The sequence below is a fragment of the Pestalotiopsis fici genome, assembly GCF_000516985.1.
Source record: "Pestalotiopsis fici W106-1 unplaced genomic scaffold PFICI_Scf_10, whole genome shotgun sequence".
NCBI lineage: Eukaryota > Fungi > Ascomycota > Sordariomycetes > Amphisphaeriales > Sporocadaceae > Pestalotiopsis > Pestalotiopsis fici.
The window spans coordinates 2,099,017-2,112,182 of NW_006917100.1; the positions used below are offsets into that span (position 1 = coordinate 2,099,017).

The 13,166-nt window shown below is 49.2% G+C and overlaps 5 protein-coding genes across 5 annotated transcripts; 4 read left to right on the forward strand and 1 right to left on the reverse strand.

The window, feature by feature from the left end:
• Positions 1–37: 37 nt before the first annotated feature.
• On the forward strand, positions 38–2,644 carry PFICI_12879 (uncharacterized protein; the record flags this gene model as incomplete). Its single annotated transcript, XM_007841460.1, has 6 exons — positions 38–641; positions 1,352–1,660; positions 1,724–1,867; positions 1,930–2,097; positions 2,155–2,436; positions 2,505–2,644. The coding sequence occupies 6 exons, from the start codon at positions 38–40 to the stop codon at positions 2,642–2,644; spliced, it is 1,647 nt and encodes a 548-aa protein (XP_007839651.1).
• A 933-nt stretch (positions 2,645–3,577) lies between these two features.
• On the reverse strand, positions 3,578–4,810 carry PFICI_12880 (uncharacterized protein; the record flags this gene model as incomplete). The annotated part of the gene is made up of 3 exons (XM_007841461.1): positions 3,578–3,787; positions 3,857–4,673; positions 4,731–4,810. 3 exons carry the CDS (start codon positions 4,808–4,810, stop codon positions 3,578–3,580), a joined length of 1,107 nt encoding a protein of 368 aa, XP_007839652.1.
• Positions 4,811–7,835: 3,025 nt separating this feature from the next.
• Positions 7,836–9,676, forward strand: PFICI_12881 (uncharacterized protein; the record flags this gene model as incomplete). The annotated part of the gene is made up of 7 exons (XM_007841462.1): positions 7,836–7,918; positions 7,969–8,038; positions 8,112–8,382; positions 8,436–8,467; positions 8,523–8,613; positions 8,680–9,333; positions 9,414–9,676. The coding sequence occupies 7 exons, from the start codon at positions 7,836–7,838 to the stop codon at positions 9,674–9,676; spliced, it is 1,464 nt and encodes a 487-aa protein (XP_007839653.1).
• A 769-nt stretch (positions 9,677–10,445) lies between these two features.
• PFICI_12882 (uncharacterized protein) lies at positions 10,446–11,147 on the forward strand (the record flags this gene model as incomplete). Its single annotated transcript, XM_007841463.1, has 2 exons — positions 10,446–10,848; positions 10,912–11,147. The coding sequence occupies 2 exons, from the start codon at positions 10,446–10,448 to the stop codon at positions 11,145–11,147; spliced, it is 639 nt and encodes a 212-aa protein (XP_007839654.1).
• A 516-nt stretch (positions 11,148–11,663) lies between these two features.
• PFICI_12883 (uncharacterized protein) lies at positions 11,664–12,644 on the forward strand (the record flags this gene model as incomplete). Its single annotated transcript, XM_007841464.1, has 1 exon — positions 11,664–12,644. The coding sequence occupies one exon, from the start codon at positions 11,664–11,666 to the stop codon at positions 12,642–12,644; it is 981 nt and encodes a 326-aa protein (XP_007839655.1).
• Between the last annotated feature and the right edge of the window lie 522 nt (positions 12,645–13,166).

Sequence of the window (13,166 nt, forward strand, 5' to 3'; positions counted from 1 at the left end):
TCTGCGGCTGCTTGTAACAGTAGTGTGGAGCTCGTGGATGTCACCGTATCTCTCCTTGGGGCGGATCTACGTCTTGATCCTTCTCTTGCTCCCAAAGCCATTGAATCAACCGCCAGAGATATTCAGGCACGGGACTCTTGCATCGTTCGACAGGAAGACCCTATACGACCGTATTGCTCCATTGGCCGCACCTAATGATACACTCTTCGACAATTTCTTCGCGGCACTTGTCACTTCACGATACGCCATACCGATTTCTATAATTAGCAACCCTACACAAAGCAAAGTTGTCATAGATGCCATACGGCTTCAACATGGCATTATCGAAGCACAATTCCTTAGCGCAAACTATCGTGTGGACATGAATTCTCCAAAAGCAACAGAGAATGCTACAAATGTACTGATACCGACTCTTTTGAATGGGTCCACAACCGGAAACTCGACAAATTATCCCGCAACAGTGACATATCCGTTCGGGAGGCAGCGCATCGTTCAGGATCATACGGCTACTACCATCCTGGAGGTTCTGCTGCTAACTATTCTGATACTTTCAGCGCTGAGTTGGTGGTTTGGTCCGCGCGAAGCAGCACTGCCGCGAAGCCCTACTAGTGTCGCGAGCGTACTCGCTCTCCTTGCTGGAGGTAATGTGTTGGAGCATATATATGACGAGGGCCCGGAGCCGCGCTCTTGGGAAGATGTTGAAACTCGGTTAGGAGAGGACTGCAGGTTTTACTTGGGGTGGGGTCCTTTGGGCGATAACGAGAATTCTACAAAACGGCGATTCGGTATTTGGATAGTCAAACCATCCAGAGGAGTATCAAGTTCATAGAAACGCGACCAACCTGAATCTCACTAGGTATCCTGCCGGGGCTGTTAGCAAACTCTACGGGTATTTGCTTGGTTATCCAGTTTTCTTCGCTTCAAGAGGGAACACAAGCATCCAAGAGGTGGCTAAAACAAGGCTCTACATATATAAACCTTCAGCATAACGATCATTTAGACGAAATTCCAAAAGTGAGCAGAAGAGGTTGAACCACTAACTAGTAAGAAATTGCACATATCTGATATTCGACCCAAATAGATAATGTTTTTTTTTTGGTAGACGCAAGGGTAAGATTGAGCGAGGTCGCGGCGAGAGCCGCCGCAACTAGGTAACTTGTACAGGCGAAGATCTGGCCATTTTGCGTGGAGCCAGTGGGCGATAGTACGTGGAATGTTTCCTTCGACACCACGAGCAGAAACTGACACGCCTTTCCAGTAAGCAATTATCCAGGTGCCCCTGGTTATTTGAGCTCCACCACATGGTCTACCATAACTGCGTCCTCACTTTCGACTGCTACCTATATCCCAGACCTCTATGTAGCACCAAGTAAAACTTACGCCAATGGAACTCGCACGGACTGCGCTACTCACATTTCTGGTTCAGACTATCAGTCAGATATTTCCAACACCACATTCAGTAGTAATTGGGACTTGGCAATAACTGTATTCAGCATCACGTATGCTGAATTGAACCTTTGGAATCCCTTTCTTGCATACGACAGCATAGAACACTGCACTTTCAGAGAAGATCTCGAATATTGTGTGGAATGGTCTCCCATCGGGGAGACTACGACAGAGGCAAGCCTTATCACCACTATACCTACCGCCGTAAGCATTCGTCATACCCGAAACATTCAAAGTGCAGTAGCTAATTACTAATTGCATGCACATATATGGACAGGTGTACCCAATGACTGCACTCAATGGGCCTTTATCCATGGTGACTCTACTTGTGAGGACATCCTGCAGGTTTGGCAAATCACACTAGATTACTTCGTCAGTCTCAACGAGGGACTTGGCGATGACTGCAGCGGGCTGCAAAACCGTAGGTGGCGGTCACCCGCTTATGCTATGAGACCTAAGAAACTAATGTGAACGATCTTGTAGTTACCTACTACTGCGTAAACAGCACTTCCAATCCCGCACCAGCAATCAGTGATGAGCTAGGGACAGCTACGGCCACGGCCACGAGCACGAGCAACAGTATCGTGACACCACCTGGTCCTACACAAACCGGTATTCCTAGTAATTGTAACAATTACTATGTCGCTCAATGTAAGTGCATGTTCCACTTCGAGAGCTTCTGCTCATGCAACTGATTCATAATGACAGCGGGCGATACCTGCTCCTCCGTTGAAGAGTTGTACAACATTACAAATGAGCAGTTTCACGCTTGGAACCCAGCTGTGTCTTCCGATTGTACCTCTGGATTCTGGTCCGACGAAGCGTACTGTGTTAGAGTTGCTGGGTCAGAAGGTGGCAACACTACAATAACTGTTTCTTCCACCTCGGCTTCGACGACTTTTTCAAGGACCACAACAACCATTGTCCCCCCACCGGGCCCGACTCAAGATGGCATACCGGACAATTGCAATGTATATTATGTGGCCCAGTGTAAGTTATAATCATACGAGCTCTAAGCCCCGATTCCAAGCTGATTTGTTCGATTTCTTACTCTGTAGCGGGCGATGACTGCTCCACCATCGAAGCAGAGTTCGGCATTACTGATGCACAGTTCCACGAATGGAACCCGGCAGTGTCGTCTGACTGTGTTTCCGGCTTTTGGGCTGACGAGGCTTATTGTGTGGGAATCGCGGTTTAATCAGATGCCAGCAACATCAAGAATGTTGAGGTCCGCGCCAGACCCAAGTAGCAGGATACGGATCATTGGTACTACCAGCGCAACTCAGAGGAAACCCCATCTCTGCGATAATTGATGGCTACTTGAAACAGCGGGCGATCAGGGGTAGTTTTCAGAATGTTCAGCCTAGCCAAGACTGCGTCAGTCGAGATGTCAACGAGCAGAGCTTGGACCACTGACTGGTAAAATATAGCACATATCTAATATTCGACTTAGACACATTATGATTCGTTTTGATAGACAATTTTTTCACATACGACCATAGCTCTTAGAAAACTCGGCATCCCGTCCGCTCTGCCCTAGATAAACTGAGAAGCGCCGGATTAGTACTCAGATCGGTGACGGCTGGGGAATCCCCGGTGTTGTATGTTTTTGCTGTTGTGTCAAATATTTTTTGCCTGGTCGGCAACGAGTGTCGTAAAGCTTCCAGGTCAACGAATGAGAACAATCCAACGAATAAAACAGGGGATCACCATCTGGTAATGTAGCGCATTCGACACCTTTTGGGACAAGACGTCTACTGGCAGCCACCTTTATATCAGGAATACAGCAACTGGCGAGACCATTGAAGCTTGTGCGGAGTGTCTCTTTTTTTGTTTTGAGATCGGGGAGACTCTACACTTTGACATTACTCTAGGGTAAGATATCTCGATTTGAAGAACTGCAATGAGTTTGAATTAGTGGACGGGCATGTTCGAGATGGGTGAAGGCTAGTCGATATAGGGTGCGGGGGCTCGGGCTAGATGGAGCGAAGGAGACGGGCCACGGTGCAGCAGCAGAGTCAAGACTTCGGTGCGCCTCTAAGTGGCCGGAAGTGATTGATATTCATTCAGTAGTCTATGGAATATTTGTCTCCTATTCCATCGAGACATCTTCTCCATAACATCCGCGTCTCTATTCTCCATTCTTTATAAGCTGCTCCTCCTCCAAGCACCGCGGGCATTGACACGTAAAGGTAAAAAGCTCTTCCGTTTTTTTGCGACGCGCGTCCAAGTCAACGTATTCAGACAAATCAAAATACGAGGTGCAGCACTCTTCACCTGAAGCAATATCCCTGAGCGCAGTGACCATCATGCGGCCACGATCATCAGCTTGATGCGTTACCTAGACCGCAGGCCAGTGTTAGTCTCAACGTCGTTGTAGGTATTTACGGCAATCAAAGAGTCCACTCACGTTGGGAATGCAGGAGTGATTGGCCAGAGTGATGCGGAGGAACAGTGCAAGCCCGTATTGCTTTCCACGGCAGATATCCAGCTCCTGGCCAGGAAATATTTCGGTCGGCCCAGGGCAGAGTTCGAAGACATTAGTCTCTTCGGCACAGATGATATTGACAAGATCATCGACGGGAAGCGTCTCGGGCAGTAAAGACTCGTTCTGTAAGTAGACCTTAACCAAAGTGGACCAGTGTGCGATCTGAGACGGCGGCCACGCCTGCCGATTGGTACGTAACATCTCGACACCTTTCCAGCCGCTCACGAACTGGTCCTGACGAGAAAACTGCTGTCGCACGTTTGTCGGCGTGGCTCCGTGTCTCTCGAGGTATCTGGCCGCGAGCATACGCACGATAATCCAGAGCATATGATAATCATGGTCGCCAAGCTCCTGCCGAGCTCTAGCTCCGCACTTTTTCAGCCAGAAGCACTCAAAGGCGTGGCGGTTCTGGTCCTCATCCTTGCATCGCTGATTGCACCAGCGGATGTCAGAGGAACAGCCATGGTGACAATGAGCACTCTTTGACGCTTGACGGGGAATTTGTCGGCTGCAGCCTAGATTGCTACAGACAACTCCATCACTAGAACCGCCATCTGTGACAGGCACCACGGCATAGGGAAGATCCGCCATAAGAAGCTCTCCAGCACGGATGGGCCCATTGGTACTGAGAATCCTGCCTTTGACTGGGTCTCGGGCCTGACTCAAATGCGGGTGTAGGTATAGGATGCCCTGGGTCAATGGATTGGCGAACTGCACCGCCGTGTTTCTACCACCAATGCTGAGCTTTGAGTCAGCCCAAAGACTTCAATAAAGATGCAAAAGAGATTTGGCATACCCAATATCCTTGGAAGCAGGACTAATGTTTTTGAGACCCGCTGGGTCGGTAAATGGGAAGGTCTGGGTTAGTGTAGCCATGGTGACGTCTGATGTGTTGGGGACGATGAATGAATGAATGAGTCGAGTGATTTGCGTTTATATCCTGTTCGGCTTCGTAGTCTATTACCAGAAGGTGGTGATACTACCAAGATTGATATACTGCGACTTCTATTATACATTGTGACCAAGTAAATCTCGCATTATAACTGATTGATTGCGTGCAGTCCCAGGAAGAATCATGACTATGTGGCCTCTACGCCGTGACATATTTAGATCCAACTATTGGTGGAGATGGTACTATTCAACATGTTCAAAGCAGGCCATGAAAGGCCAATTATCGATGTTTGTGGATGATGTTGATTGTGGGAATGTCATCAAACTGCTTATTGTGGCTGAGCACGGGAGTGATTTTTGCTTATTTCATATACATATGATCTAGGTTACCACCTTCTGGATGATGACTCAACACTTCAAGTCAAAATTGCACGGTACAACGCGGCGATTCTTGCTGCAAACTGTATTTTATTTTAAATAAGCTCCGGTCTCGCATATCAATGTCAATACCCCGAGCATGCACGACCGCGGCAGCGTTATCCATAACTCGACTTGCAATTCGCGAGCCCCTTGCAGCGGCAGCGGCTGCATCAAACAATAAGTAGAACTGTGGGTCTACTAATTCCATGCTTTATGCACAAACGACTATTCAATTGTGCCTTTCAACAGCACGTGGGAGGTTTGGAAAAATTAAGGTTCGGTCCTTGCACAGGAACGCAGCCACTCAAAGTTTCCATATAATTTTTTCGGCAGATTTTCCGGCGTTTTCAACCAGTCAACAGTGCAGTTTCACTAGGAAAGCACACAGATCTTCATTTCGAGCACATCGGCTCGGCACGAGTGAGGCTTGGAGCGGTCAAAGTGCTGAATGCTTATATGCAATATAATGGTTCGGATATATTTGCATCCGTTTGTTGACTCGTGATCGTTTCAGAAAATGTCCGCTCTTATACAGAATGCACTTAAGCTGACTTGGCTGTATAGGCCCCAGTTGTAGGCTGTGTGTCACTAATCAATGTTTCGAAGCCCCTCGTTCGCTGTAGTATCTGGATGAACTTCCATTACAAGCCGAGTAGAGTATAGGGATCATAAAGCTGTCAAAGTTGTATATAAACAAGGAAGGCGAGAGACAAGTTCCCAGATAGTCTCAGCCTTAATACTCTACAGAGCATCTCAAAAGTAAAGTACTTTTGCGAAGAGCACCGGGGCAGCGGGGACATCTTGAAGCTGCCCTGGGTAGTTATTTCCTCCGTTGAATGATGCGTTCGTTATTGTTTGTATCCTACCTGACCGGTCATGTATTTCGGCCTACATGCAGGGAAGCTGTTCCAATCGGGCCAGTCAACAAGTAGGTGTGTCATTGGAGGAGGCCCGCAAGTCATCTGCCGTCGGAAATTTCTCCGTACATCAAAGAACTTGTTTCACATAACGAACCGTGGCCGATACTGCCACGATCCAATAGAGCCGGATTGAGTGTCATTTTCGTAGCGATGACTTTGACCGCACAGCTTCGTATGCGGGCCCTACCGCATGTCTTGTGGCGGGCACGAGGATCAAGACACAGATACTTCGAACAGACAAGACGTTTGTGTAGCGCCAAAGTCAAAGAGAGCGCCAACCCTTCTCGGCCGGAAGACGTTGGGGTGTAGGCAAATGCAGTGGCCACAGCCAGTAAGCTCGAGACCCTGAGGGTATAACGAGGATTGACTGCACCGAAACATTTCTTATTTGAGAACCGTCGTGCTCTTCCCACTTTTTATACTGTGATAGGCGAAGGCTATCCGCCGCACTCCGGCCAATCGGGAATTGATACTGACACTCTTATGCTGGAGATACTAAACCCGGTATGTACTGAGTCCTCAGGCGTTGCTCATAGGCACAAATCGCGCTGCAGTGAGCGGCTATGCATGTAAATGTTGACAATGCGGACTCGTACGACGACGTTGTGTAGTATTGGGCGCTGCGAACGATTTGATGTCACCTTAGAGCTTCCTCGCTCCTAGATTGACAGGATTATCAATCAGAAACTAGCATCTTTGAAGGCACAGCTTGGTCGTCTCCTGGGAAGCCGCTTTCATCATGGTTATTAGTCTCGCAATTTATTCGCGGCCGTGGGTCCAGCGCGAATGACTTGAATCGTAATAGAGACATACACACTACGTGAGCGCACATATGTATAAGTCGATCGCTGGGCTAGGTAGGTGTGACCGGAAGAGAGAGCCACTCTGTCATGGATTTGGTAGTTCTCTACTAGCTGTCTGCTAGGCTACTAGTTCTCCATCGTGAACCTGTCTATTGTAAGCAAGCCGACTTAGCAAACATTTTAACTTTCTTGTTATCGAAATAGTGGTGAGTCTTTAGAGCTGCGTTTGGTACAGTTAGCGACTTGACGCCATTCCCAAATGCTAGCATGATGACCGGCAGACTAAGCGCCGCAGCAGGCGCGACCATGAGCACTACCGAACTGTCAACGCCCATTTGGGCGGCTCAAGAGCAAGATGATCTGAGATTCATGTTGCAACACAGCTGGAGGTAGTTCACTTCAAGCTACAATGTTTGAGAAAATCGGTAACGAGTAGCAACTTGTGACACATGGACTGTCGCTAGTCGCCTTGGTCTGGTTATGAGCTCGAATGGTTTGCCCTATGCGCTTGGCTGGCAAAGGTGCCCGCACGTATTCACGTTGGCTTCGAGATACCGCAAAGGGCCCAATTGCTCCGGTCTGTCTGAGTTATAATCTAGTCGTCACTGATAGCTCGTCGTGGCATCAGAGTTGACAATGTTCGATTACTGAGGCTCACTACCTACCTACTCCATCGAAGGTAGCGCCAGTCAAGAGTCAGTCCTGAGGCTAGATGAGATACACCAAGATATCAAAATATATAAGGGAAGCAATGAACAAATGTTTGCATTTTCCTACGATCACAAGTTCGGGCGCCGCAGGTTTCCTTACTGTTAAAAGAGTCATCATTGTCATTCTTCAGCCCATCACCACTAGTTCTCCCTCGAAATGCCTCCAATTTCCAATGCCAGTAACACCGATAGATCGATCCATGTTGTGCAGCCCAAGCTCAGGTTCTGGCGAAGGACAAAGTGCGTCTTCCATATAGACATCACCTAAGAATGCCATCTAACGATTGCAGTCCCTATGTCCAGAACCTTTTGATAACCGGCTGCCTCGCAATGTTACCAGGGCTTTACCTGGCCATACTTGTAAGCCTTGCAGCATTGATTCTAGACGAAGTGCCCATTCCCACGCAGAGATTGACTGGTTGTGCCACCTCAGGGCCTCGGAGCTGGTGGCGGCAAGGCGACGTCTATTCAAATGGCTAACCTATCCAACGCCTGCCTCTACGCCGTTTATGCTGTCACTGGCATTCTCGGAGGAACAATCGTGACAGTCTTTGGACCTCGGCTTACAGTGGCGTTCGCTTGTCTGGGCTATCCTTTATTTATTGGCTCCCTTTGGTACTTTGACCTAACTGGGCGTATTTGGTTTCCAATCTTCGCTGGCGCCTTTGTGGGATTCTGTGGAGCTTGCCTCTGGACTACAGCCGGTGAGAGGGAAAGGAATCAGCAGATTGAGTACAATGTACTAACCTTGAGTTAGGCTTCATGGCAAACGCGTACGCAGAAGAGTCTGTAAGTAATAGTGCTCCAAGCTTTGGGCGGCTGCACTAATAAACATTCTTTTCAGGAAAAAGGTGCTTACAGGGCAATTCAGTGGACGGGAAATGCACTAGGCGCTACAGTGGGTGCCGTCATCGCGCTAGGAATCAACTATGGCGGTTTGTGCCCCCCAATACAGCCGTCGACATGGCCCCCAACCCTGTACTAAATGGCGACTCATACAGCTTCTACACCCTCGACCCCTGCTGCCGTCTATATCGTTTTCATCGTCTTGCAGATTCTCACCTTGTTACTCGCCGCAATGATGGTCTCTCCAGAACGTCTACGACGGCAAGATGGTACCACTGTAGCCGAATTCAAAGCGAGCTCATTCAAGGATTCTTTAAGGGCCATGGTATCAATGTTCAAAGATTGGCGGATGCTTCTCCTGCTCCCGGCATTCTTCACGCCGGAGGCGTTTATTGTGTTGCAGAGCTCTCTCAATGCCTACGCTTTTAACCTGAGAACTCGGAGCCTTAACAACTTTCTGAACTATATTTTTCAGATTCCCAGTGCGCTTTTCGTCGGCTACTTCATCCTGGACAACAATCGCCTGGGGTCGCGTCGCAGGCGCGGATTGCTGGCGATTGGGTTCAATTCAACCTTGATACTGGGAACTTATGTCGCACTTACGATTTGGCTCCATAGCTGGAATTTCAACAGGAACATAGAAGGGCCAATGATTGACCTCAAGGACGCGGCATATCCTGGCGCCGTCGTAATCTACATCTTGTACGGCGCTCAATATGGCATCTTTCAGAATACGGTATTGTGGCTCGTCGGATCACTCAGCAACCAACCTGGCGCCATGGCACACATGGGAGGAATATTCGTGGGCAGTAAGTACTCGACCATATTTGGGATTCCACGTTGGTGTCACTGGTAGCTTGTGCTGATATACTGTTCATCTGCAAATTAGTTCTTTCCGCTGGCACGGCCGTCTCCTTTGGCATCGACGCCGCGGGCACAGACTATCAGGTGGAAAATGCCATTTGGTTTGCTTTGAACTGCGTCTGCTGGCCAATCATGGCTTTTGTCACCTGGAAATATGTCACCAAGACGAACTACTCTCTGGAGGATGGGGTCACTGTGCCCACGCATGCTCTGCAAGACCATCACAGTTCAGATCACGAAGTCGAGAAAGCCACCATTGTTTCATCGGCCGATGCGGAGAAGCACTAACACCTGGCGGGACAGATGCAAGGACGGCCGAAAAGCCAACGGCCCGAGCCGCATTGGCACCAATGGCAGCAGAATGCGAAGCTCATTGGTTTGAGCCGCAGCGGGGATATGCTGGATTAGACTCGTACACGCAAAGAGAGTCTGGGGGTCATCCTTGAATGAGTCAGGTGGATCTGTGAAGACTACGGGAGCTAGATCTTATAGGTCTCCAGGCCGAGCTCCGGATCTAGATTCCCGCTTGCAGAAAGTCCTACACGAATAAGCAAGTCTATACATGCCGTGGTCAGCCACGAGTGACTCTTCCTTTTTGTCAAGAGATGCTACTACGTGCTCACGCGTACATGGATCTGAACGGCACGAGCGGGGTCGCGAAGTCATGCATCTTCATCGAGTGCCAGCCACCGCACCAATGGCGAGGCGCTGGCTGTCAACCTACACAAGTGAGTAGGGCGTAGAATTGGATTGCAACGTTGACTCTCTATATTCTTTTCAGCATTCTGTCTGGGTTCAGATAGAGGGTCATTCCAGCGGCAGGAACCATTGGAAGGACTTGGTGCCGAGTGAGACAAGGTCCAAACCATCTAATGTCTCATCCTTGGGCCTTCAGGTATTACCGTGGTGGAAATAACGCAGTCTATTCCGACAGTAAGTCTTATGTCCCCTGCTCGCATTATTACTATTCGTGCCGCAATATTTCAAGCCACTACCTCCCAAATCAACAGTTTCCTCAACTCGTGCATCTCTTCCGTTCTTGACCTGATTCCCAAGCATGGCTCTGACTTTCTTACCCCGTTCCCCCCATCTCAAGCTTGCATGCGCGAAGCTTCATGACGTGCCCGAGCTAGTAAGCTTGTGGTATCGTGTCTTTGAGAGCCCAGACATCAGAGCCCTGTGGCCCGACACGCCCGGGGTGCGGCAATGGTGGGACGCGACCATCCGCCACGACATGCTGGGCAGGCCGCAGGAGAAATACCTCAAGGTCGTCGACACTGCGCAGCGGGGAGGCGGGAGCATCGTCGCCTGGATGAAGTGGTCCCTCCAGACGGCTGAGGAGCGCGGGCCTCGATATATCCCGTGGCACCAGGATATGGACGTCCGGCGCAATGCTGCCTTTTTTGAGGAGATCGAGAAGAGTCGCGATCGACTTGTCGGCGGAGGTCGATACAACTTCTGTATGCAGCTTCGACAACATTATTCCGGGAGCATAAACAGACTGACATTGACTTATCCTACAGATGCGGACATGCTCGCAGTGCAGCCCGAATATCGGAAATTGGGATTGGGTCTCGCGCTCATGAAATGGGGCTGCGCTGAAGCAGACGTGGAAAAGGTCCCAATCTATCTCGATGGAACAGAGGCTGGCAGTCGAGTGTTCACAAAGCTTGGGTTTGTGAGTCATGGCATGACAATGGGATTGAACTCAATGGTGAGAGAACCGGAGAATTTGGGAGCTCCAAGCACTAAGCTCTGAGCTTCTTCAGGATCGCCACTTGTTTGACCGCCTATGAGTACTTGATTGTTGAGTGCACAACGCATGCTCTTCAGTGATGGCAATGAACAGGATGTAGACACGAATTGCGCAATATGACTAAATTTCGCAGTACAGTGTTCTCCTTCCACTGCTATAGTGATCATACTGCTGTGCCCTTAGGTCAACGTGGCGCCAGGTATAATGCTACCAACCATGGTCCACAACCTGCATACCTGCCGTCCCGAACCGATGAAAGACATTTTGACGTTCTGTCAACCTGTGACCCCGATTTACGGCTGCCTGTCGGCTGAAAAGGTATTCATTGTCAAATGTGCTCGACTCTGAATTCATGGTCCAAATATGTCGACCCCTCCCCCGGCTCGGCAGAGGGCCACGTACCATTGGTCGTCAATGGCGGTCGCAAAGGTCCTCGCCTGATGTTCGAATATAAATCAACCGTAGACGTGCCATAACGTGGTTGTATCAGGCAAACCAGAGAAGACCTCAATCGCCGATATGCCTCATGCTATTACACCAACCAGGGTGCTGTTTCTGACTACGCAGCCACCAGCCACCATCAGAGCTGAGTGGCCATACTACCAGAATTACAATTTCCCCAGCCTCTTGAAACACTTAAACACGACCGTCACAATCAAGTCATGGTTGGATGAAGACATTATCGCGGCAATCCAACAAGTCGACGTTGTGACCTTTTTGTGGTGCAACGAATACTACAAACATCCCAAACCCTTTCTTTCCTTTTTGGACAAGTTGGACGAATTGAGGAAAAATGACCGAGATCTTCCCCATATCATAAACAACATCAACCTGATCCGCTGGAATGCAGACAAACATTACCTTTTGGATATGGAGCGAGCGGGCTTCGAAATCCCCAGGACCCAAGTAGTCACCCCTCAGGAGGTGACCACGCTGGAATTGCAGAGGCTGATCCAAGACTTCCGCCCTGCGAACCCGATAGTCCTCAAGCCAACCATGTCGGCTTCGTCGACCATGACTTGGAAGATTGCCAACACGTCGATACTCTCCGTTGATGACATGGCCTTCCTGGAGCTCTGTACATCTGGGGGGTTGGCATTGTCGTTGCTCATTCAGGAGTTCGAACCCGCCATACTGGTTGGAGAGTATTCCTTTGTCTTCGTGGCCGGTGATCTCACCCACGTCATGATCAAGACACCACGAAAGGGCGACTTTCGGGTCCAAGATGATTACGGTGGATCTGCTCGGTTGGCCGAGTGGCGCGATATTGCGCCCGAAACCTTTCAGATCGTTCGGGAGATTTACGAGACGCTGCAACGCCGGTTTGAAGTGGCACCTGGCGACAAAATTGGCTACGCACGCATCGATGGCCTCGTCACATGTGGTCGGCCGTTTGTGTTGATGGAAATCGAAGCCATCGAGCCTCATCTGTGGCTTGAACATACAGGTGAGGAAAACACGGTTCGAATGTTGTCACGTCTATTTCAGATCGGACCTTAGCATAAGTCAAGACAGGAGGTGCAATGATAATATCATTTGGCTCGGCTGCAGAGGAGAGGAGGGGTCGAAAAGGGAAAATGCCGCGACAACAATATCAGGAGTTTTAGTGCAAGATCACGATAATTCTGACACAGTAAATTAAACAAAAACCACCTACGTTCATTTCTAAATTAAAATATTTGGTTTAAAACCTTATTTTTCGTAGCACCATTAGTATCATTATTATAAAACCTAGGTAAGGTAAACTGACAAATGCTGGGACAGCCCACGGTTGATGACTGCGCAAATATTAGTGGATGATTGTGGCATTAGAATGAATGTAAGGTATAGGTAACCGTAAAGGAGGGCGGGGGCTGAAGCAGGAGCGGACGAAGCGAGCCTATCCGGATATAGACTTGGATGCGGCCACTCTTTTTTTATTTTCGGCAGAGAAGTGGGGCTTGGCAACAAGAATTAAAGTCGCCATGAAGGCGCAGTGCCTCTATTGCGACTCATATTCAAGACATTTGAAATCTTCGGGAT